Source organism: Caloenas nicobarica, chromosome 14 (genome assembly GCF_036013445.1).
Source record: "Caloenas nicobarica isolate bCalNic1 chromosome 14, bCalNic1.hap1, whole genome shotgun sequence".
Lineage (NCBI taxonomy): Eukaryota > Metazoa > Chordata > Aves > Columbiformes > Columbidae > Caloenas > Caloenas nicobarica.
The window spans coordinates 1,502,514-1,524,685 of record NC_088258.1 but is presented as its reverse complement, the minus strand read 5'-3'; the positions used below and the strand labels follow the sequence as shown (position 1 = coordinate 1,524,685).

Genomic DNA, 22,172 nt, shown 5'->3' with positions numbered 1-22,172 from the left:
AAGGGCTGTGGGGCATTGGAACAGGCTGCCCAGGCCAGTGCTGGAGTCACCATCCCTGGAGGGGCTGGACAGACGGGGATGAGGTTCTCAGGGACATGGGGCAGTGCCAGGGCTGGGGGAACGGTTGGACTTGATGATCTCGGAGGTCTTTTGCGACTAAAATGATTCCATAACACGACTGCAGGCCGGGGCCCGGGGAGGACATGGACTACATCTCCCAGCATGCACCGGGCCGAGCGGAGCCTGCGCAGAGCGGCGCCCCGACCCCGCCGTGCCGCCATCTTGGCCGCGCCGCCCGCCCGCCCCGCCGCCGCCGCCATGCCGGAGGACAGGGACTGGGAGGCCTACAAGGTGCCGCCGACCCGCACCCCGGCCGTGGAGAGGACCACGTCGGTGCCCAACCCGGTCACCTTCTTCCAGACCGTCTTCGGCTATGTCGTCGAGGCGCCTGTCACCTTCGTCCGAGGTACCGGCGGGCAGAGCCCCAGCGGCGCTCCGCGGGGCGGGTGGCTGAGGGAGCCCGGCCGGGACGAGGCACGGGGACAGGGACATGGGGGACAGGGACATGGGGGACAGCGACATGGGGGACAGCGACATGGGGGACAGCGACATGGGGGACAGCGACATGGGGGACAGGCCACAGCATGGACACTGGGACAGACACAGGGATGTGCGACAGACAGGGACACAGCACAGACACCGGGACATGCCCGTGGGACAGAATGGGCGCTGGGACAGACACAGGGACATGGGACACAGCACGGGCACAGGGACAGACACGGGCAGACTCAGGGACATGGGACACAAGGTCACAGGACACAAGGACATGGACGCTGGGAAGGACACAGCATGGACACTGATGGACACAGGGACGTGCAACAGACAAGGGGCACAGCATAGACACTGGGACAGGCACATGGGACACGGAAAAGGACACAGCACAGACACTGGGACAGGCACACGGAACAGACACCGGGACACACTCAGACGGGCACGCAGGGGCCGGGAACCCCGAGCTGGCTGCCCGCAGCCCCAGGCTCTGCCGGCCGGCGCATGCCGGGAGTGTGACCGCGGGGCTGTTCGCAGAGTGGATCGAGCGCCAGCAGGCCAAGAACAAGTTCTACTATTACCACCAGAAGTTCCGCCGCGTGCCCGACCTGAGCGAGTGTCTGGAGGGCGACTACCTCTGCTTCTACGAGGCTGAAGCACAGTGGAGGAGGGACAGGTACGGCTGTCACCAGCTGTCCCCAGGTGAACTCACAGTAGAGCTCTGCTCAGTCACCCCTGAGAACCGCAGCAGTTGGCTTGAACTCACAGCATTTTCATGGAGTTTGGGGTGTTGGGGCAGCACCTCCTGCCCCCCTATTACCAACACCCATTCCATAGAATGTCCTGAGTTGGAAGGGACCCACAAGGATCATCAAGTCCAACTCCTGTCCCTGCACAGGACAACCTCACAGTTCACGCTGTGTGTCTGTGAGCGTTCTCCAAACGCTTCTTGAATCATGTCAGGCTTGGGGCCATGACACCTCCCTGGGGAGCCTGTTCCAGTGCTCCAGCACCCTCTGGGTGAAGAACCTTTTCCTCATGTCCAACCTTAACCTCCCTGGCACATCTTCTTGCCATTTCATAGCCCAGCTGTCCCCTGCGCACACCCGAGCTGAGCCAGGTGGCTTTAGGACACGTGCTTCTGCCCGTGCCTGGTCCCTACAGCACTGCAGGACCCTCCAGGATCCTGCAGAACCCCAGAGCTGACCTTCCATGGGGCATCATTGCCCCTTTGTTCAGCTTTTCTGTCATCTCTGGGCCATTGTTGCATTTGGCATCATCCTCCCCGCAGGATGGTTGATCAGGAGATCGTGGAGATCATCCGGGAGCGGCTGGGCGCCTGCAAGCAGAGGGAGGGACCCAACCAGTTCCAGAACTGTGCCAAGGAGATGGAGCAGCTGGCGCAGGTCACCAAGGCCTACCAGGACAGATGTGAGTACAGATGTGCACACAGGACAGATGTGAGCATAGCAACAGTCTGCGCGGCTCCAAGGAAAGGGTGTTAACCCACCTCTCAGCCTTCACACACGACACAGGTTTATTTTTAGCTGTTGAGGGGGACTCCTAAGAATTTTACTCTATTTTTAGATGGTGATCTTGGTGTCCATGGCAACGCAAGAACATGCCTGATGAAGCAGAAGCACAGGATGATGGAGGAGAGGAAGGCACAAGAAAATGCATCACAGTAGATCTGAATGGTTAATGCCTCCCCTCCACTGTGCTCATCTGATACCACGATGTCGCATCTTGGATGCTGTTACCTCCACAATAAATATCTGCCCCACAGCTGGAATCTAGACTCATTCTTTGAAGAGATCTGCAAACAGAATTCTTCCTTTTGAGCTGTGTTCAGCTTTGAATTGACTGTTACCATCCTCTGAACCACAGCCAGCCCTAACTCCAGTCACACCAGCTGCCTTAGCTGGGATTTCCTTCCCCTCAGGACCTGTCCCCACCTCCATGAACCAACAGAACCTGCTCTGCTGCCCAGCACTGGCAGGGAATTCCCTCCATGGGACAGCACATCATCCTCAGAGCTGGTTCTACACCCCACTTAATACACAATTAATGAGTATCAGTGTAATGTAACATACTGTTTCATCCCACAGACGTTCAGGCTCTGGCCCACAGACACCAACCTATTCAAATCCCCAGCAGAGATTCAATCCATCTGCCCAACGCATTAACCATCCCAAACCAATTAACCATCCCATCAAACCAATCACTATTTCTTGTTCGCTCATCACTTTATTGTCTTGGACAAAACCCACTTAAGTAGTTGCCACAGCAGCTGCCTGGGTTCTCTGCACTGAGACTCTGGTGTGGGTCTTGGCCAGGTGATCAGTGAACTCCTGCAAAAACAGAAGCAAAGCAGTGTTTTCTTAAGCCACAATCATGAGTTTCTCAGCACTGCATCCCTTTCCAACAAGGTGTGTATGTGCAGGCTGCAGTGGTTCAGATGTAACTTAGCTTTACTTAATATTTCAAAGTTTTCTTATTTCCTTTGTCCACAAAATGTGATTTTTAAGTATTATTACTCAAAAATGCATTCTGAAAAAATCACACTCTACTTGGCGGTCAGCTCTGCCTGCAGTTCTGCTCTCCCCTTACTGCGCCACAAATTACTGGAGTAAAGCATCAGAACTTTACGGGGTATGAAGATTAAGATGTGAGCTGCAAAGTGCAGCCATACTTTTACCTGGTACGGAGACTTGGTGAACACCGTCTCTTTCCAGAGATCTGGGGTCAGATAACTGTAGGTCTTGGAGATGGCATCAAAGGTGGCTTTTGCTGGGGACAGGACACAAAGGTCACACGTCACAGTGATGAAAATCCACTCGCTGGGACCCACCCGCGCAGCTCCACACGTGTGGGGTTCAGGAGGAACAGGGAGACACAGTGGGGTCTCTCTGATATACACACAAAACTCAAGTTTCTCTCTCTCTCCAGTTACGACAATTACACTACTTCAAACAAGTGCAATCGCGCAGATTGGGAGATTTTTTTAATATCAGTGCATATATAAAAAGACAACTTCTTGTCATTAACTTTTACAGAACTTCAGGATCACCTACAGCAGGTCTAACCTGCATTATAAAAAGGTATCAGCAGAAGTTTTTTGCTTTTGCTTTACTTTGACACATTTAAAAAAATACTTCAGAAATGGGTGTGTCATATCCCTGCCATTGACAAAAATGGCAACATAAATAGCAAGGTTACAACACAAAAACATAAAATACATCTTACCGAAGTTGCCGAGGGTGGCGGTGCAGCCCCTGGCCGAGGTGTAACAGTCGTCGATCCCAGCCATCATCAGCAGCTTCTTGGGGACAGGGGCAGACACGATCCCCGTGCCGCGGGGGGCCGGGATCAGCCGCACCAGGACAGACCCGCACCGGCCAGTGACCTGCGCAGACACAATAGGTCACAGCTCCCAAAACAGCCACCACAGCGCGAGCCTCAAGTCTGGGCAGCCACCCTCACCTTGCATGGCACCGTGTGGGGTTTGCCGATCTTGTTCCCCCAATATCCTCGTCGTACAGGTACGATGGATAATTTGGCCAGAATGATCGCCCCACGAATGGCCGTAGCAACTTCTTTGGAGCATTTAACACCGAGACCAACATGGCCGTTGTAGTCCCCGATGGCAACAAAAGCCTGGAATTGAAATGAAAATGTTCAGCGGCAGCTGCGCTGTACACAACACTCAAACACAGTTCCTTGGGGTCTCTCTTGGGACAACCCACAGTGCAGTCACACCTCACAGTTCAAAAGCCCCTTTTCCCCCTTAGAGCTTGTTCTTGAGTCAAAACCAGTTAAAGAACTGGGATTCCTATCCCTGCTACAGCCTCAGACTGGTCCAAAGTCCCAATAATGTCCAACCAGCATTCCCTATTTACAGGTAAGGCTCTCTCCCCTGAGAAACTAATGTTGCCGCACAAATGTGACTTAAATTTTGTGCTAGGGCTGTTTCAAGGTATATTTGAATGTATTGCTAGGATTTTAAAACCAATACCAAAAATTCTGTAAGATACACGAGCCCATCTCCACACCAAAATATTTACTACAGAGAAAAATAAACGTATTTCAATTAATTCATCAGTATAATACCAAAAAACAAAAGTTAACACACAGAGTTGTCAAGATGAGAAAACAGAAAAACAAGCTTACCTTAAACCTGGTGCGCTGGCCAGCACGAGTCTGCTTCTGCACAGGCATGATCTTCAAAACCTCATCTTTCAGAGAGGACCCCAGGAAGAAATCAATGATCTCTGACTCCTGCAAGATTCAGTCATTTAATCACACGAGGCCACACTTTTTAAACAAACTGAACACAGCTAGTAAGGCTACAATAATTCAATCCCATACCAAGGTGTTTAAAGTAACTGCTACTTAAACATGTTAAGTTTTGCAGGCATAAACTTATTCTAGCTTGCTAGGCAGCCCAACATGGCAAGTTGAAGTTTTTTTCCTACCACTGAGCAGAGCTCTTACAGAAACACTTGAGCAACATGTTGCCATCTCTGCACAAGACAAACTGCAACACACAAAACCCACCAAGCTGCACTGCAAGTGACTGCATCAGTCCTCAGCTTCTGCTGAGTTGTGTCTTTAACCTGAGTGCCCTCACCTGCAAACACAGCAACTACTGGCAACTTTGTAATTCAGATTAAGATTCAGTCAGACATTACTTAGACATTTATAGAAGCTTACCTTGATAGGAAGTGAGAAAAGATAGATCTCCTCAAGAGACTTGATCTTCATATCCTTGACCAGGCGACCAAGCTTGGTGACAGGAATCCACTAGAAAAGAAACCCGTGGAAAAGGGTCAGCGGCAGACTCAGCTGCCTGCACCTCACGGGAACAGGCTCGTTTTCACTCTCATTTTCAGCAAGGCAGCAGGGCCGGCCCCTCACCCTAGACTCCCTCCTCACCCGGCCCTGCTCTGCCATGGTCCCCACCACCCGGGTCGGCCCCACACGGCCCCTCCAGCCCCAGGACCCACTTACTTCCTTATCTTCGGCCTTGCCTCCACGAGCCCCGCGGCCTCTCCCTCGGCCCCTCCCGCGGCCGCGCCCGCGGCCCCGCAGCCCGGTCCCGAAGCCGCCGCGGAAGCCTCCTCGGGCCGCTCCTGCACCTCCCGCAGCACCGGCGTCGTCCGCCATTTGCTAGAGCAGAGACAGGCGCGTTAGCCGGGACACCGCCCCAGGAACGGGCAGCAGGGCCCGGAGGTGACCGATACGGCCACCCCAGCCCGATGGGCGCGGATGAGACACAGGCCGCTCCGCCATCCCGCCCGCCACACTTACGTGATCCCTCAGCGTAGAAGGCCGCGCCTCCCCGCCGCCCGGTATTTATAGGCCGCGGAGTCTCGCGAGAGCGCGCCCCCCCACTGCGCCAGCCCCGCGCGCTGAATAAGGAATACACCGCGGTGCAGAGCGGCGCGTTCCGCTCGCTTATACAGGGTGCGGGGCCCGCAGAGCTGTCGGCCGCCGTGCGCATGCGCCAGTCTGCGCGTGCGTGTGAGGGCGTATATGACGGGGCGCGCACGCGCCCACCGCTCAGTTTGAGGTGAGCCGCGGGTGAGCGCGGTGGGTCGTGGCTGCGAGGGGAGTGTGGGGTTTCCCGCTTTCTGTGCCCTTAACGTCTTGGGGTGTGCTTGTAGCGCTGTCTGGGCTGGCATCGGGCGGGCAGCGGAGGGTCGCGTCTTGCTGGGGCTGCGTTGGTTGTGGGCGCCAGGCGCGGGCCGAAAATCACTCGGGGTCTCCTGTGGCCCCCGGTGAGATAACTGCGCCGACAGCATCGGGAACATTAAGCTTATTGCCCACGGTGATGCGTGGGGAGTGAAACCCATGTTCCGATAAGCCTGTACCGAGCCGGTGCGGGGCCCAGCGCGCTGGGTGCCGCGCTGCTGAGCTGCCTTTCCCTCGGCAGGTGCTGGAGCCGCTGCGCCGCGTCCTCCCGAGCAGGAGCCGCCGGTCCCGCAGCGTGTGCCGCAAAGTGATTCTCTCCTCTGCTCCCTGCGCCGATGAGCCTTGCAAAGGGGATGTTGTAACAGACGATTCAGTTACGTATTTCTACACGCAATAAAAGATTAATTACCTGAAAGCTGGCTTGTCAAGTCTCCTGTTTGTTGTTCCCACTGTCTGAAAAATCCCACTTTTCCCGGTGGTTGGAACTGGGAAATCGCTTCCTTGGGGCGAGGGAGCGAATGGTGGTCGGGAAAACGCCTTGGAGCGCTGGGCAGCGGGGCGGATCTGCTCCGGGCTCGGCCCGCCTGGCGGTACCGGCGGCTCCGTCCCCGCCATGCGGGGGTGAGCGTGGGGAGAGGCGGCGGCGTGGCCGCCTGCCCACACCAAAGATGGCGAGACGTCACTCGCGTGCGCCGGAAGCGGCGACCTTCTCCCGTGGCAACCGGGGAGCGCCGGAAGCGGCCGGCACGCGGAGCCAGACATGGAGGCGGCAGCGGCCGCCACCCCCGTGCGCTTCAAGAGCAAGTGAGGAGCGGCCGCGGCCCCGCGACCGGGCCGGGCGGGGGTGGGGGCGCTGCCGGGGCGCCGTGACCGGGCCGGGCGGGGGTGGGGGCGCTGCCGGGGCGCCGTGACCGGGCCGGGCAGCGGTGGGGGCGCTGCCGGGGCTCCGCGGCCGGGAGCTGCCGGGCCGCCGCGGTTGTGGTGTAACCGCCGCTCTGCGCATCTCTTCTCCCCCCAGCTACGCCGTGTCGAGGAAGATCGAACCTTTCTACACAGGGGGACGGGTCCAGGTAACGGCCGAGCCGAGGGCGAGGGGCGGGAGCAGGACCAGCCCCGGTCCCGGCACGTTCCCGGTTTCCGTTCCTTTATCCCCAGATAACCCGGGATGGGACGTTCATGTTTTGCCCCTGCGGGACCCGGCTGAACGTGATCGATGTGGAGACGGGGGCTCAGCGCAGCCTGCAGCAGGTGAGCTCCGGCCTGCTGGGGGTTCCCGGGGCTCCGGGGGCGTTTCACCGGCGATCCCCAGAGCCAGAACCGGCGGGGGGGGCAGCGCCGGTTCTGAACGCAGACAGACGCTGTTTGTGCTGCCCCTGAGCGCAGACGGGAGCCGCCAGGTGCCCTCGGCCTTGCTAGGGGAGGGAGCTCCGTGAGCACTTCACGAGTGGTTTAACTGTGGGGTTTTTTTCATTTTCACAGGACGATGAAGAGGAAATCACCTCCTTTGCTCTTAGCCCCGATGACGAGGTACATGTTTGTTTTGTGCTTTTCTGTGCTGCTCTGTCAGGCCACTCTCTGAAGCCGGTGAACGCTGGAGGCTGTTCTGCCTGGAAGGGCCCCATGGCCCCAGAGATCCCTGCGAATCCTCCCAGGTGCTTCCCTCTGCTCTTCTGGCTTCAAGTCAGACAGAGGAATGCTGAGAGACTCAGCTTCAAGAACATTGTAGCAACTGGTGTTTCTGTGCTTTGTGTATGGGCACTGGAAGAAATGGAGATGCAATTAGTAGCTAATTGCGCTTTCCTTCGCCTTGCTCTTGCGCAGATCCTCGTGACGGGGAGCCGAGCGCTGCTGCTGAAGCAGTGGAAGTTGCGAGAGAACGAGTGTGTTCGCACGTGGAAAGCCGTGCACGTGGCGCCGGTCGCCAGCATGGCCTTCGACTCCACTTCAACGTTGTTGGCCACAGGTACGGCCCCGTTTCAGTGTCACGCAATGGGGGTGACACCGAGTGGCCTTTCTTGTGACTAATTTAGCTCAACGCAGCCTGAGGTAGCGACTTCCTGGATTCAGACACAAGCAGAAGAGGTTTTGCTTAGATAGAAGTGGTGCATTGACAGACAAGGAGGGAGCCTTTCAATATTCTATCTAAAATATACTTAGTAAAATGGTGATGGAAATCAGGCCTTTATGGGACAGCACGGTATATTTATCCTGGTGCAGAACTGGGACTCCTGGGGATGGAGAAGGGCAGGTGTGACCTGGAACTTCATTGTACTTGTACTCTGAAACTGTGAACTGCTCCATGAGCTTCTCTCTGTGTGGGTGGTTGTTCCCAGATTCTTTTTTCTTTCTGCTGCCTTGGCAACTGGAAAATTTCATGGGTTGCAGGTATGTTGGACCTCCTGTGTCTCTCTCCCTCATGATTCATTCTTTTATTCCCTCCTTCTCCCAGGCGGCTGCGACAGCACCATTAAGATCTGGGATATGATCAAACAGTACTGCACACACAACCTGAAAGGATCCTCAGGAGTTGTTCAGTAAGGATGGGTTGTATTTGTCAGTCGCTGGCGTTAGTGCGATGCTGGGATTGATGTGAAATGTTTTGAGTTAAGGGAATGTAAAGGCCCATTCTGGGCTCTTCTGTTTCCTGATTTTTGAGATGTCTAGTGAAGGAGGAGGGCTCTGAGTGACTTTAGCCCAGAGAGGAAAGACTTTGAATAAATTTGTTGGGATGTAAATGAAATATCTGTGCTTGCGAACTGATGCGCTTCAACAACGTATGAGACTGACAAAGATCAGCTGTAAATTTTGCTGGTGGGTGGGGGAGGAATGAAGTCGTACAAAGAAAGTCCTAGTATAAATTCACATGAACTGATCTGCCAAACCCTTTGTGTAGAATTTGTGTTTATTTAAATATTGGGCTCATGCCAGAAAATTAATTCCTTCCTTTCTGTCCAGCCTTGTTGAGTTCCACCCTGACATCTCCCGTCTGCAACTCTTCTCCTCGTCGATCGACTACAAAATCCGCATCTGGGACCTGAAATCCAGCAAGTGCGTGGCTGCCCTGGACGGTCACTTCAGCGCTGTCACCTCGCTGGCATTTGCTGATGGAAACACGCTTGTTAGGTAAAACCTCACAGAGTTTTAGCCTTTCTCTCCCATTCACCCTGCCCGGGACTGGGTGGTTCTGTGGGCGCTGGGCAGGTTCTGGGAAGGGAAGGGCTGTCACAAGTGTTCAGTCTCTGCTTGACTGAACAAAGGAGTGACTGCAGATCTCGGTGCTTGTGTTTCTGGCAATATCCTGTGCTGTCAGGTGGAAAGCTGGTGGGTTTTTTTTTCATGTGGGCCTTTTCCCACATTTCCAAATTTCCACTCAGAGCCCTAGTTGAAAGGATTTAGCACTGAATCTGCTCTTTTTACTTGCAGTTCTGGCCGTGATAAAATCTGCATGGTGTGGGACCTGAAAACCAGAGAAAGTAAACGAACCATCCCCGTCTATGAGGTGAAATCACATTTCATTTAAGTCTTTGAGATCCTTTGCAGTCCCCAGATCACAGTTCCTATGTACTGTGAAATCAGGTTTCTCTCCCTTGTACTTTCCAGAGATCTTAAAACTCTGTGTCCAGAGCTGGTTATTTTCTGTCTTTCCTTGTTTCATGTGCTCATGCCTGGGCAGTTTGAGGAAATACATGTCACTGCTGTCTCCAGCGCTGGCGGGGAAGGAAGGACGGTCACAGCAGAGCTTTGTTCTCTCGCTATATCTGCCTGTGCTCAGTCCGGGCAGTGGATTGCGGGGTGTGTGTGTGCGGAGGGTGTGCGGCTGTTGCACAGCTCTGGCTGCTGAAACGCAGCTCTGGTCCCTTGCGCTCAACTGGTGTTTGTCCGGCTCTTGCAGAGCGTGGAAGCTGCCATCTTGTTACCTGAGAAGGGAGATTTCTCGCAACTGGGCGTGAAGAAACAGGGCTTGCACTTGGTCACAGCTGGCAGCAAAGGTGAGTGTCCTGGCACGTCGCTGCCAGGTTTGGAGGCTGAGGAAAGACCAGACTTTAGACGCCGCATTGCCTTTATTCCTGGGATGTGTTTTCTTTGTGTGGCAGAAGTTTTGGGCCGAACTCCTGAGGCCTGGAGCCTTCTCCTGGGTCCCTCCAACATGAGCAGATGAGCAGGACTGAGCAAACATGCTGCAGAGCTTTAACTGTGTGTGTTTTCAAAATGCAAAAAAGTCTGATTTGGGCTGAAAAAAACCCTTTTGTCCTTTTGCGCCACTGTGACTGGATTTCTTCACAGCCCTGCTTAAAGCTGCTTAGCTTTTTCTAGCAGGCAAAGCCAGGGTTTGTTTTATATTCTTTGGACAATTACTGTCTAAAACAGTGACTCTGACCAGATAATTTATATCACCGTTTTTGTCAGGCGTCCTGAAAGTGTGGGAAGTGGCCACAGCTGCCTGTGTGTACACCCAGCCCGTGCCCTTCGAGTCGAAGGAGGAGGCGAGCGAGCGCAGCCTCACCCAGTGCACGCTTGTGCCTGCAAGAAACGAGATTGTCACCGTGTCCGTGGAACACAACATCGTTTTATATGATGCTCAAACTCTCCAGCTCAGGAAGCAGGTAACAACCTTCCCTTATCCGTCGGCGAGGGCCAGCTCTGCCGCTGGTGGAAGCTTTGTCTGGGAGTGCGCTGCTCTCCTGCTCGTCCTTGAGCTCTTCTGGGTTACAAACCAGAAAGCCGGTTTCACTGGTGGGGTTGTTGGGAGGAATCTTGCACAGACACAAACACAGGAAAAGGAAAGCAGAGCAGGCGTTGCCAGAAATCCCTCCCGTGCTTATGTCTAACATGATTTTTACATGCAGTATTACGTGAAGGGTAACAGTAGCGTGGCCTATCTGAACGTGGTGCCATTCCATACTCTAACCAACTGATTCTCCCCATTAAACTCTTCATTTTCTGCCATCCTCAGCTTGCAGGGTACAACGATGAGGTTCTGGATGTGAAGTTCGTGGGGCCAGGTGATTCTCACATCGTTGTGGCCACCAACAGCCCTCAGCTGAAGGTGTTTGAGCTGGCGACGTCGCACTGCCAGATCCTCTACGGCCACACAGGTGGGTGAGCTGGAGTCTGGAGTCCTCAAGTTCCCTCTGCAACAGCATCGCAACAGGTTTTGGAGTTGGGTGAGGGAACGATATATTGTGCTGTGCTGGTTTTGCAAAAAACAATTTCCTGTTCCTGGTCTGTCAATTCAGTCCCTTTCAGCCTCAGTGAGATCAATTAAATTGGAGCTGAAGATGTACGTGAGTGTGAGCTCCAAATGCAGTTTTGGGTGCCATGAGCAGCCCATCACCCCATGGACATGTTGTCCCAAACCTGTCCCCCAGTCAGTAGGGGCTGGACTTGTTATTAATTCACACATTTCTATTGTCTGATTTCAGTATTACTTTGCATCCAACTGTTTTGTTTGTTTGTTTTCTTCTACTTAGAAACAATTCTTGCTTTGGATGTCTTCAGAAAAGGCCTGATGTTTGTCAGCTGTGCTAAGGTGCGTTAGTTTTCTTCATTTAATGACTGTTCATTTCTGGTGATTTTTATGGGCAGGGTTTTCTGGTGATCCAGAAAAGGACTGTGTTCAGACAGAATTCCTGTCTGCTACATCCCCCAAATATAAGGTTCTTCCGCTGTCCCTTTTTAATGTTGTCCTTGGGGAAACATGATTGATTATATTTTACTGGCCTGAAAGGCCATCTCTCATTCTCCAAGCGTCTTGCTCTTGCATTAGAGTTCAGAGATGTCGCTAGTGTGAGACTCGGGAGCTGTGTCCAAAAAACATATTGGGAAAGGTGCCGACTGCCCCGATAGACCCAGAACTAAACCTGTGCGCTGGAATCCCAGCCCGCAGTGTTCTGTGTCCACCCTCACCCACACTGGGGAACGCAGGCAAAGGTTCAGGCTTAAAAATAAGTGAATAGTGAGGATCACTGATGTGGTGAATGCACAGGGAACTGATCACTTATCAAAAAACCACAGCAGTTTGTCGTCTCCCATTGCAGGACAAAAGCCTTCGAGTGTGGCGGATGAACAAGGATGGAAAGGTGACCTGTGTTGCCCAAGGACTGGGCCATGCGCATGGCGTGGGTGCTGTCTCTTGCTCACGGTAATAAAAATTGGATGAGGGTTTTACCTTTGCACGAGTCACAGCTGCGTTGCTGATCTCAGGGTGAATGTTTCAGCGGGTGCCTGTCCCTGATCTGTGCTGTTTCTTATTCTTGGGCCTAGCTTGTCCTGGTGCTCTGAGTTTGAAGGAAGGATGATTTCTGGTTTTGGATGTGCATCTGTCTATCCTTAAATTGTAAAGTTTGCATTCTTTGTTAGTCTAACTCCTATTTGCCTTAAAGGACAGCAGCTGGGTAAGTTGCAAGATAAAGTCTGAGTGATCTGAAGAGGAGGATCAGGGAGTGAAGGGAGTGTGGCTGTGAAGGTTTTTGCTTGAATAGCATGTCTGTCCATCAGCTCTTCTCCTTCCTTCATGCTGCCTGACAGTCTGCAAGCCCAGCATGCCTGTTTGAGAGCTGCAGAATCCCTTTGTTTGCAAATGAGGAGAGCTGGCAGTGCTCTTGGTTCATGTCCAAATTGCTGGAGATTGTCCTGGGGCCTAAGTAAGACAGAAGACAGCTTGAACAAACATTAAAGTGCCGTTTCACATCCCGGCAGGGTGACTGAGCCTGTGTAGATCTTGCTAGGGGAGGAGAAGCCTTTTGTTCTGTGTAAGGGAAGCCACTGTATTCCTTCCTTACAGTTGACATTTTTATTCCTTTCAGACTGAAAGAAAACTTCATAGTAACCAGCAGCCAGGACTGCACGATCAAGATCTGGAATATCCCAGAATCCCTCACTTCCAAAGCAAAAGCAGCCTTGATTTCCAGTCCAGAAACCCTTCACGCAAAAGTGACTGAGAGGGGTCACAACAAGGTAAAGCTCCACCTGACATTAGAACCTATTTTTAGTAATTAAATCTTTCACTCCTGTGTTGTACTCTACATTTATTACTGTCTGACAGCGAGAGCAAAGATTTAAACTGCTTCACGCTCTCTGTACTTGTGTGGCCTCTCCAGGACATCAACAGCGTGGCCGTTTCTCCAAACGACAAGCTCATTGCCAGCGGCTCGCAGGACCGGCTGGCCAAGCTGTGGTCCTGCTCTGATTGCTCTTTGCTGGGCGTCTTCACCGGCCACAAGCGCGGAATCTGGTGTGTGCAGTTCTCCCCGGTGGATCAGGTCTTGGCCACCTCTTCAGCAGACGGGACCCTGAAGCTTTGGGGTCTTCGGGACTTCAGCTGCCTGAAGGTAATGAGAACTCTGACTGCCTCCTGCTCTGGGCAACCCTTGTGTGTTGTGGGGATTGATTAAAGCTGCTTCAAAAACCTATGTGCAGGTTAGTGCAGCTGAAATGTAGCAATGTGGCTGTGCTGAAGGAAGAGCTGTCCAGGTCCAGCCTTGGTCTCCAGGACCTTGGATGTGTAAGCTGCGTACCAGCGCCAGGACACGAGCATCTGCACAGTGCTCAAGGGATCTCTCTTTTCTAGCTAATCAACGAGAAACATGGTTGATCATGGGGAAAAAAGCACATTCATACTATTGGAAGAAAGCAGGCTTTGCCTGGCAGCTGTGGCCATGAAGGAAAACCACACACTTAAATCCCAGACTCACTCTTTTCTGTTTTTCAGACCTTTGAAGGTCACGACGCCTCTGTGCTGAAGATCATTTTTGTAAGCCGAGGAGCACAACTGCTCAGCAGGTGAGTACGTACACCAGGATTCCGGGGGAAGATGCCAAAACTGATCAGAAGAGAAATCTCTTAGCTGATAACAGCAGCAAGAGGGAAGAGCCTTGTACAGTGGATTTAGTTTTGGAAAGACTGATGAGAAGATGCTCTGTTTATGCCAAGCTTTCTGCAGGAGCTGATTTATCTTCCTTTTCTCTGGTTACACTGTGGGTTCTAGTTAACTGCTGTGACATTGCTGGGTTGGTGACATAGACTATAGTTAGGCAAAGCCTAAGGGTGCATCTCACCCTTTGAGGGCAAAGCAGCCAGTGCTAAATGGGTACTGGTACCTGGAAATACCACCAGGGCACAAGAGGGATTCCCAAAAAGGAATCACCTAAAGGAACATTGGTGGTGCTGATGACTCCCTCTTTGGAATTCCTAAGCTCTTTTGACATTTTTAGTTAATTCTGCTCCTGTTCAAAAGGTATTGGAAAGGAACAAGTTTATCTGATGTTTGAGCTGGGGCAGAGCAAGACTGGATCGGTCTGGTGAGTCTCTGAGTTGTTTGTTGTGTTTCTTTCTCTTCCAAAAGCGGTTCTGACGGTCTCTTAAAACTCTGGACAATTAAAACAAATGAGTGTGTGAAAACATTAGATGGTCACGAAGATAAAATCTGGGGGCTTCACTCCAACAAGCAAGACAATATGGTTGTGACAGCATCCAGCGACTCGTGCATCACGCTGTGGAAGGTACAACGGGGTCTGACTGTGGTTCCTCTCTGGGTTAGAGATCAGAATTCAGTTTGGAGAGCTCAGGATCCCAGGGGCTTGTTCCTGGCTGTTCCAGCATGGCATGTGCTCTCCCCATTTTCTGCACCCTGAAATCGGGTTGGTAAGGCTTATCTTGGGGCTTGGGGGTTTTTTTGGCCCTACTCTCTCTGCCAGTGGATGTTGTACAATGAGCTTTAGCAGCCCGCCCAGTGCAGCTGTGGTAAAGGTGCTTTGGAGGGAAGTTGCGGATCTCTGGATTTAACATTGAAGTTGCTTGACATTAGAGATCTTGCTGCAGAAGTTGGTTTCCTAAACACTTGATGACTAAAAATTAATCTGTATTAAAGCAAGATTTGACAAAGTTAAATTCTGGTTTTTATAGGATGTCACTGAAATTGAAGAGAAAGAGGCACAAGCTAAACAGGAGGAGCAGATCATGAAGTAAGTTGATCCTGTGCAATAAGGAGCTGTGAAAGGCAAATTCTGTCTAGTGAGACTGTCCACGCCTTGAGCCACCCAGCTCCAGCTCATCAGAATGTGACATCAGTTGCTATTTAGGGCCTGTCACGTCACAGTAATCTCTCCTTTGTAGTTTAATTCCTGCAAAGCCTGGCTTTACTGTCAGCTTGACAGTTTATTAGTTTCATGTTTGTGCGCTGCTCAGATACACAAAGTCAAACCTCCAAAACCTGCTTTCACTTTCTGCTGCTTCAGCCAGCACAGGATGGTTCAGGGAGCGCTTGAACGTGTCAGGCTAATTATCTGCACAATTAAGGTGCTGAGGCATTCACTGACAAGCCAGATTTATTAACTCCTTGGCATTAAACCTCTGCACACTATTATTGCCAAATCCACTACTTTCTGTACAGCATTTTCTTCCACCAACCGTTTGTCTCACTCTCATGACCCTGATTTGTTTTCCAGAGACCAAGAGCTTTCTAACCTGCTTCATGAGAAAAGGTACCTGAAAGCTCTGGGGCTGGCAATCTCTCTGGATCGTCCGCACACGGTGTTGATGGTGGTCAAAGGTGAGTCCTCCCCGTGCTCTGAAGGAATTGTTCTGTCCTCTCAGCTTTCCAGAACATCCTTCCAGGAAGACAAAAAAACTACATAGTCTAATTATCTGAAAACTTTGATTTTCCTTTTCTCTTCCAATTCCTGTTTTCCTCAGTGAAGTCACCCTGATAACAAATGTTCTCCCCCGGCCCATGGGTGTGTGTTATGGACTCTCACAGGGACTATTCATTTCTTTTTTTCTGCAGCCATCCTCAAGGAAACCGATGGGAGAAAGCACTTGGAAGAGAACATTGTTCGGCTGCGGAAGGATCAGAAAGGTTTGTTACAACACAGTTTAAGTGCTAAAACCTTTCAGGTTAGGGACTGTTTTTCTCAACTGAAATTAAAAGAAGAGTCTCCCTAGATTCTGCGTTTAGCACTGGGCTCCCTCCACCCTCGAGCAGGACTGCAGCTCAGGGACAACTTTGTTACGGTGCTGCGCATGGTGCTCACCAGCAGCTGCTCTGAGTGCGGCTTTGTGTGAGCGGTGAGGCCGGGAAAGCCGCCCCCTTGTTCAGGATGTCCCTGGGACAGCTCAAGAAATGGTTCTGTGCACGATTGTTCTGCCCCTCTGGGTTCCTCAGTCACAGTGTGCGGGAGCTGAACCGCTCTGCAAGACAGACGAGGTGTTTTCTGACTTGGCACCTTGCAGGGCTTGTTGTGATAGGACAAGGGGTGATGGTTTTCAATTAAAAGAGGAGAGATTCAGGCTGGACCTGAGGAAGACACTTTTTGTGCTGAGGGTGGTGAGAGCCTGGCCCAGGTTGGCCAGAGAGGTGGTGGCTGAACCATCCCTGGAGACATCCCAGGCCAGGCTGGACGGGGCTCTGAGCAACCTGAGCTGGTGCAGATGTCCCTGCTCATGGCAGGGTGGGCACTGGGGGAGCTGGGGAGGGCCCTTCAACCCAAACCATTCCATGATTTTGTGATGTCCCACATGCCAGCGCCCACGGCACGGCCAGCGTGTACGAATGTCCTTCCTCCCCAGAGGCGGTGTTATCGTTCCTGGTGACATGGAACACAAACTCTCGAAACTGCCACGAGGCCCAGGCTGTCATTGAGACCCTCCTGAAGCACGAGGCGCCGGACGAGCTCCTGCAGTACTCGGGTATCAAACCCGCGGTGGAGTCCTTGCTGCCGTACACCGGTGAGTCGCTGCGGGGATGAGCCTGGGCTCTCCTGTCTTGGCAATATTCCCCGTTTGCCTTGGTCTAAAGAGAGACTTCTGCAGCCCACTCTGCTGAGCTGTCTCTCCCACAATGCGAACCTTTGGCTTTCTCCTTGCAGAGCGACATTTTCAGCGGCTGAGCCGGTTGCTCCAGGCCTCCATGTTCATCGATTTCATGTGGCAGAACATGAGGCTGGCCGACGCGGCCCCGCAGGAGGAGGTGACGCTGTGACCCCCTCCCGCCAGCTGCTCTGTCCGGAGGGGACACTGAACTGCTTCCCTACCAGGTAGGGCAGCTGGAATATTCCTGTGTTTTATAATAAAATTTTAAAATTTAGAATTTATAATAAAATTTCTAAAACAAGTCCAGCATTGAGTGTCCTTGAGGCTTAATGAGAGGAAGGGTTGTTCCTCTGGCCAAGCTGGGGTTTCCCTTTGTATTTTCACACTCTGCATTTTGAGGCCCAGACACTTAAACTGTGCTTAGTTTGGAGAAAAGGCAGAACCTGACTCTAAACAAGTGGTTGGTCTTTACCGGGGATTTAAAGCCTTTACGGAGTAGGGAGACATGACTGGGAATGTTGTATCACATCCCAAAGCCCGGCCTAAGCCGTGTGTGCTCATCAGTGTTCTGGCACTGAATATTGTCTTCGTTTGGGCAAAACGCAGCCTGGGCCAAGGCAAATCTCTCACCTCTTAGTGCCTGGCAGGGAGATAAGTGCAGTTTTAATTCCACAGCTAGCAAATCTTTAAAGTATAAAAGTCAAGCAGTCTTTGTAGGTATTTACATGTGTTTTATTTCAGAGACAAAAATGTATAAAACTTAGAACAGCGTAAAAATGTCACAAGTTGGTTAAATTGCTTGTTAAAAAAAAAACCTGACAGATACCTGGGAGAATAATTAAAACTAAAGGTAGCAATCTGTATAAAAGTTGACTTTTCCTATAACTGTTTTTCAAACTCAGTTCTAGCAAACAAGTTTAGGATGAGAATTGCACTTGGTTTCAGTAACTATCACAGCCCCTGGAAAGGGGAATGTTTTCTTCGTAAAAATGCACTCTGCCCCCCTTACCCAGCTGGGAGACAACCCATCCTACAACCACAGTGTTTCTGGGGGGAACAGTCAGAGGTGAAGCTCCTGGCTAACAAGTGTTTTTTTGTTCTCACAGCCATTCAGCAGGCCCAGCCGATTCATGTATCTGGCCAGTTCTCCACTAACCTTTAAAAAAAAAAAAAAATCAAACCAAAACCCCAAACAACAAAAATCAAATAATTTTTTAAAATGTATAGAATAGGTAGTTTAGATAAATGACATTCACACAGGTGCATCATCCCACAGCAGTAACCGCAGCTCTGGGTTTCGTGGATGACTGTCTCTTCCTGGGTCTGGGTTTCTCTCCGCAGCGCTCGGGGGTAACGCAAGAACAACTATGAAATGTCCACATATCACATTGCAGGGGAAAAACCTGCCTTGGGGAGTACGAACTGAATCCTGCGTCACCTCGAGACGACACAGGAGCTGCCAGACACGCAGCTGCCGCGACTCCCCTCAGCGGCACACCCCAGTTCAACCACTAAACCCTCTGGTTAACTCCAGTAAAGCCCCTCCTGCCCCCCAGCCTCCCTGGGGAAGCTGCTGCTTGAGTCGCCGCTCCCCAGGGAAGCGATGTTTGCACGTGTGTCCCTGGAAAATGACAGTCCCAAGCCCTGACGCTGCCCACGGACATTGGTGAGGAGGGTGCCCAGTGCTTGGTCATGGTGCTGGCCCAGGGCTGGGTCCTTTTCCCCCCTGGGGACACTAGTGGACGTTGGGGAGGGGGAGCAGAGCCTGGAGGGCCGGCCGCGAGGATGACTGCTGCACGGCTCGCTTGGTGACGGTGCTGCACTTCTGGAGGATCTCGTGGGCCGAGGGACGCGCAGGCACCTTGGGGACACAAGCAGCTGAGTCGGAGTCAGAGAGGGAGTAGCTGAGATCTGCTGTGGGTGACTCCACAAAGCCAGAGTCGTTCCTGTCCTCGTGGGTGAGGCGTGGGGACTTGCTGCTGTGCGTGGCCGAGTCGTGGCCCCGGGGAGAGCTCCTGCCCTGCTCCACCTCGGGCAGAGATCGGGACAAATTGGGTTTCCAGCCCAGCTGGCCGTCCTGCTCGCTGCCGCTCCCCGAGCTGAGGGATGAGCTGTCCGACTCCAGGTCTGGGGTGGAGCTGGCCCTGGGCAGAGACCTCGATCTGCTCCTCAGAGGGTTCCCGTCCTCGGTCTGCTCAGGGGAAGAGCAAACCTGGACCCCGTGCTGTCCCGCGGGCGGCGGAGCCGTCAGGGAGGAGCAGAGGTTGGGGGTGGAGATGTTGAGCCCGGAGCTCATGATGCTCTGGAGCTTGTGGTGGGGATTCTTGTAGGGCTGGAGGCACATGGAGGGCAGGTACCCAGTACAGCTGTTGTAGCTGAGGAGAAAGGACAAAAAGCAAGACTGAAAAGAGCTCTGAGCAGCCAGGGGAGCGGCACACGGGGCAGGAGGAACGGGGAACCATTCTGGCCAAGGACGGTCAGCTCAGCTCCCCTGCCTGGGGAGAGCGGGTGAGAAGTGCCTGCAGCTGGTAACTGGCTCCCTCAGGAATGGGAGCTTCAGAAAATCCTTACCGGATCAGCCACCAGCCGTTGTCGGATTTCCTGACCACCTCCACCACGACGCCGTTGTTCAGCGAGAGCTCGTCTGCCTTCTGAGCCTCGTAGGCCCGCACGACGAAGAACAGGCTGCCTGCAGAGAGAGGGGAAGTTGGGTTTGCTTTGCGGAGAAAACGTCCCCATCCCTGTGACAGAGCAGAGGAGCGAGCGAGAGATGCAGAGCTGGTGTCCCTGGAGTGATTTGCAGAGGCGATCAGAAGAGTCATAGCCCCAGAGATCCAAGCAGTGGTTAAAGTGGTGGGTTTTTCACAGAACTCATTATTTTGAAGGAGGAACATGGTGTCCCGAGGATCAGACGCAGGCTTACCCTCCTTGTTGGAGCTCAGGGCGTTCTGGATGTCCCTGTGGACGTCAATCTCCTCCAGGTAGGAGGCTGGGAACCATGCAATCTGCTTGTCTGCATTTTCTACCAGCCACCACCCTGCAGCAAACAGAAAAAAAAAAAAAAAGGGTTTTAACAGCCTGCAAGTAGACGGATGACCTTAATCCCCTGAGAATATTGTTCTTTTCTCCCATGTAAATCCAGGTGAACGCAGGACATACAATACAAACACCCCGTGCACCCGCGATGCTGCTGACCCGGCGTTTGCCAAGCTGTGAATCAATCTGCACCATCCGTCCCCGAAACTGGAGAATTCCCGTCATACGTACCCGTCACGTCCTTGATTAACACTTCAACAATTTCCTTCGTAGCGACTTTGAAAGGCTTGTTCTTGGTGTCTTTGGTTTCGAAGGGCTCGATGCAGCGGTAGCTCTGGGACGCCTGGGGATGGGTGATATGGGAGAGCTGCTGCTGGGACTGGCTTTGCTTTTCCCCTCCCATTTCTGAGGGCATGATCACGACACTAAAAAGTAAAGTTTCAGATTGGTTTATGGAAAACTTGCATGGAAGGTTGAATTTAGTATTAATTTTGGTTAAATCGTCTATGCTGTAGGCTGAGAAACAACATAAACATGCATTAAAGCATTCAGGAGAACTTCCCTGGCATTAACTGTTGTTTCTTGTCTACCTGTACTCTATAACATCTCTGTTTCACAAAGATACATACAAAGAAGAAAATACAGCTATGACTTCATACCTGTTTTCAGGAAAGGAGGGATCCAGGTCTTGGGTCTGTGCCTTGAAAAACTGAATCACATCTTCCCCCTGGGAGATTTTAGGGTCTATTTTCAGCAGCTCCTGGGAATACGTTTCCAGCAGTTTCAGAACCTCCAGGCACCTGTTTGGCTTCCTGCTCTTCCTCTGCTTCACGTTTGCATCTTTACAATAAGGAGCAAAGTCGGTGTAAGACACAATGGATCTGGGTGCCCTGAGAGCAGCATCTTCTGCCTGAACACGGGGGCGCCCTCACCCACCACCCCTCCCCACACAAACCCAAACTAAAAAGCTGAGACAGCAGCTGCCTCAACCTCCCTGGCATTTTTAATAGCGACTGATACAATTTTTGAATATCTAAGATTTTTCTTTAGTCACATTTAAATGTTGCAAGGAGCTCTGGGCCAATATTTAAAGCGTAATGTTAGTTTACCAAGTGCAATTATCTATTAAAAATAAGTCTTTCTGGGTTGTTTGAAGTCTGTGATAAACCCAGGCACACTGGTGTAACCCACAGGACCACGGAGCTGTTAATCTGTGCCAGGGCAGGTCAGACTCAGAGACCGGAGCCTGTGTCACCAGTTCCAACTGTCCCCGACTGCTCTGTCGTGGTGGTTGGTCCCTCAGAGATTTGTTCTCCTCACCTTTAAACCTGGGAATTGTCCGGTCCGATCTCCTGACCGAGCCGCTCTCGATGGGGAATTTTCTCTTCAGCTCTTTCTACAAGGGGGAGAAGGAGAGAATCGTGATGTTCCGCAGCCCCGACACGCGGTTGGGCTCCAGCCCCCTCCCCGCGACAGGAATCCTGTTCCCAGGGACATCATTCACTTACGTGGAATCTCTTAAAGTCTTCAAAGGTCCGGTAGATGAGGATGTTGTTCTGATCTGACCAAGACACAAACATCATGTAGTTCTGGAAAAATAAAAGGGAAAAAAATTCCAGTGTTCAGTACTGGTTGATTTCAAGCTATCAGCATTTGCCAGGATGTGGGATTTAGTTCTGGCTTTGGGCTGTGAGACTATCACATTAAAAAATGGAATTAAACATTAGACCTACAAAAATATTTCCTTAATTTTAGGGCCCCAAATGGACAATCATTGTTGAAACCAGAATTTTATGACACTGTGAACAGAAAGACAGCAGAATCCAAGATAACGGTTTTGTTATGATACTAAGCCCATTAAAAAACAAGTCCAAGAGATGCCCTGTCCTGGATCGCAAGGCTCTAATCCCAGCGCTGCGGGGGAATTAGCAAATGTACCCCTGTGCAAGTAACCCAAAAAGCCCTCTAGTTTCCCAATTTGAAAATAATATTTAAGGAGAAAAATTAAATTAAATTACCTTCTGCTTTCTGCATTGCATCAGGCCCACAGCTTTCACAGCCACTGGGTACCTGCTGCAGCTCAT

At 52.0% G+C, this 22,172-nt stretch overlaps 4 protein-coding genes and 1 non-coding gene across 6 annotated transcripts; 3 read left to right on the top strand and 2 right to left on the bottom strand.

Moving 5' to 3' along the window:
• Nucleotides 1–207: 207 nt before the first annotated feature.
• On the top strand, nt 208–2,341 carry NDUFB10 (NADH:ubiquinone oxidoreductase subunit B10). Its single transcript, XM_065644912.1, has 4 exons — nt 208–466; nt 1,087–1,225; nt 1,841–1,980; nt 2,137–2,341. The coding sequence occupies exons 1-4, from the start codon at nt 223–225 to the stop codon at nt 2,235–2,237; spliced, it is 624 nt and encodes a 207-aa protein (XP_065500984.1). The 5' UTR covers nt 208–222; the 3' UTR covers nt 2,238–2,341.
• A 435-nt stretch (nt 2,342–2,776) lies between these two features.
• Nucleotides 2,777–5,740, bottom strand: RPS2 (ribosomal protein S2). Its single transcript, XM_065644911.1, has 7 exons — nt 5,560–5,740; nt 5,263–5,352; nt 4,720–4,827; nt 4,033–4,206; nt 3,796–3,955; nt 3,248–3,339; nt 2,777–2,900 (listed from the first exon to the last, which is right to left on the bottom strand). Exons 1-7 carry the CDS (start codon nt 5,713–5,715, stop codon nt 2,820–2,822), a joined length of 861 nt encoding a protein of 286 aa, XP_065500983.1. The 5' UTR covers nt 5,716–5,740; the 3' UTR covers nt 2,777–2,819.
• A 551-nt stretch (nt 5,741–6,291) lies between these two features.
• Nucleotides 6,292–6,416, top strand: LOC135994618 (small nucleolar RNA ACA64). Its single transcript, XR_010607022.1, has one exon. It is a non-coding gene; the product is annotated as a small nucleolar RNA ACA64 (small nucleolar RNA).
• A 555-nt stretch (nt 6,417–6,971) lies between these two features.
• On the top strand, nt 6,972–17,295 carry TBL3 (transducin beta like 3). Of its 2 annotated transcripts, XM_065644772.1 has the most exons (22): nt 6,972–7,047; nt 7,262–7,313; nt 7,399–7,491; nt 7,723–7,770; nt 8,065–8,206; nt 8,693–8,777; nt 9,199–9,366; nt 9,667–9,742; nt 10,136–10,232; nt 10,651–10,847; nt 11,198–11,339; nt 11,715–11,773; nt 12,282–12,385; nt 13,050–13,200; nt 13,344–13,574; nt 13,955–14,025; nt 14,588–14,744; nt 15,148–15,206; nt 15,690–15,793; nt 16,028–16,099; nt 16,810–16,968; nt 17,109–17,295. In XM_065644772.1, the coding sequence occupies exons 1-22, from the start codon at nt 7,004–7,006 to the stop codon at nt 17,219–17,221; spliced, it is 2,424 nt and encodes an 807-aa protein (XP_065500844.1). In that variant the 5' UTR covers nt 6,972–7,003; the 3' UTR covers nt 17,222–17,295. The 2 variants fall into 2 exon arrangements, with proteins under 2 accessions (XP_065500844.1, XP_065500846.1); XM_065644774.1 differs by lacking the exon at nt 17,109–17,295 and having other exon boundaries at nt 16,766–16,921.
• Nucleotides 17,296–18,787: 1,492 nt separating this feature from the next.
• Nucleotides 18,788–22,172, bottom strand: NOXO1 (NADPH oxidase organizer 1). Its single transcript, XM_065644995.1, has 8 exons — nt 22,107–22,172; nt 21,597–21,677; nt 21,409–21,484; nt 20,748–20,928; nt 20,320–20,513; nt 19,976–20,089; nt 19,624–19,741; nt 18,788–19,427 (listed from the first exon to the last, which is right to left on the bottom strand). Exons 1-8 carry the CDS (start codon nt 22,170–22,172, stop codon nt 18,788–18,790), a joined length of 1,470 nt encoding a protein of 489 aa, XP_065501067.1.

Bases quoted from the DNA above. Each gene is read 5' to 3' on its own strand.
- NDUFB10 (XM_065644912.1), top strand. From the start codon at position 223: ATGCACCGGGCCGAGCGGAGCCTGCGCAGAGCGGCGCCCCGACCCCGC. The intron at 1,226-1,840 runs GTACGGCTGTCA...TCCTCCCCGCAG, and splicing joins GCACAGTGGAGGAGGGACAG to GATGGTTGATCAGGAGATCG. The intron at 1,981-2,136 runs GTGAGTACAGAT...CTCTATTTTTAG, and splicing joins CAAGGCCTACCAGGACAGAT to ATGGTGATCTTGGTGTCCAT.
- NOXO1 (XM_065644995.1), bottom strand. From the start codon at position 22,172: ATGAGCTGCAGCAGGTACCCAGTGGCTGTGAAAGCTGTGGGCCTGATG. The intron at 21,678-22,106 runs GTAATTTAATTT...TTATTTTTCCAG, and splicing joins TGCAATGCAGAAAGCAGAAG to AACTACATGATGTTTGTGTC. The intron at 20,090-20,319 runs GTACGTATGACG...TGTTTGCTGCAG, and splicing joins GTTAATCAAGGACGTGACGG to GGTGGTGGCTGGTAGAAAAT.
- TBL3 (XM_065644772.1), top strand. From the start codon at position 7,004: ATGGAGGCGGCAGCGGCCGCCACCCCCGTGCGCTTCAAGAGCAA. The intron at 7,492-7,722 runs GTGAGCTCCGGC...TCATTTTCACAG, and splicing joins CTCAGCGCAGCCTGCAGCAG to GACGATGAAGAGGAAATCAC. The intron at 10,233-10,650 runs GTGAGTGTCCTG...CGTTTTTGTCAG, and splicing joins GGTCACAGCTGGCAGCAAAG to GCGTCCTGAAAGTGTGGGAA.
- RPS2 (XM_065644911.1), bottom strand. From the start codon at position 5,715: ATGGCGGACGACGCCGGTGCTGCGGGAGGTGCAGGAGCGGCCCGAGGA. The intron at 3,340-3,795 runs GTAAGATGTATT...TCCTGTCCCCAG, and splicing joins CGCCACCCTCGGCAACTTCG to CAAAAGCCACCTTTGATGCC. The intron at 2,901-3,247 runs GTAAAAGTATGG...CTGTTTTTGCAG, and splicing joins TCACCAAGTCTCCGTACCAG to GAGTTCACTGATCACCTGGC.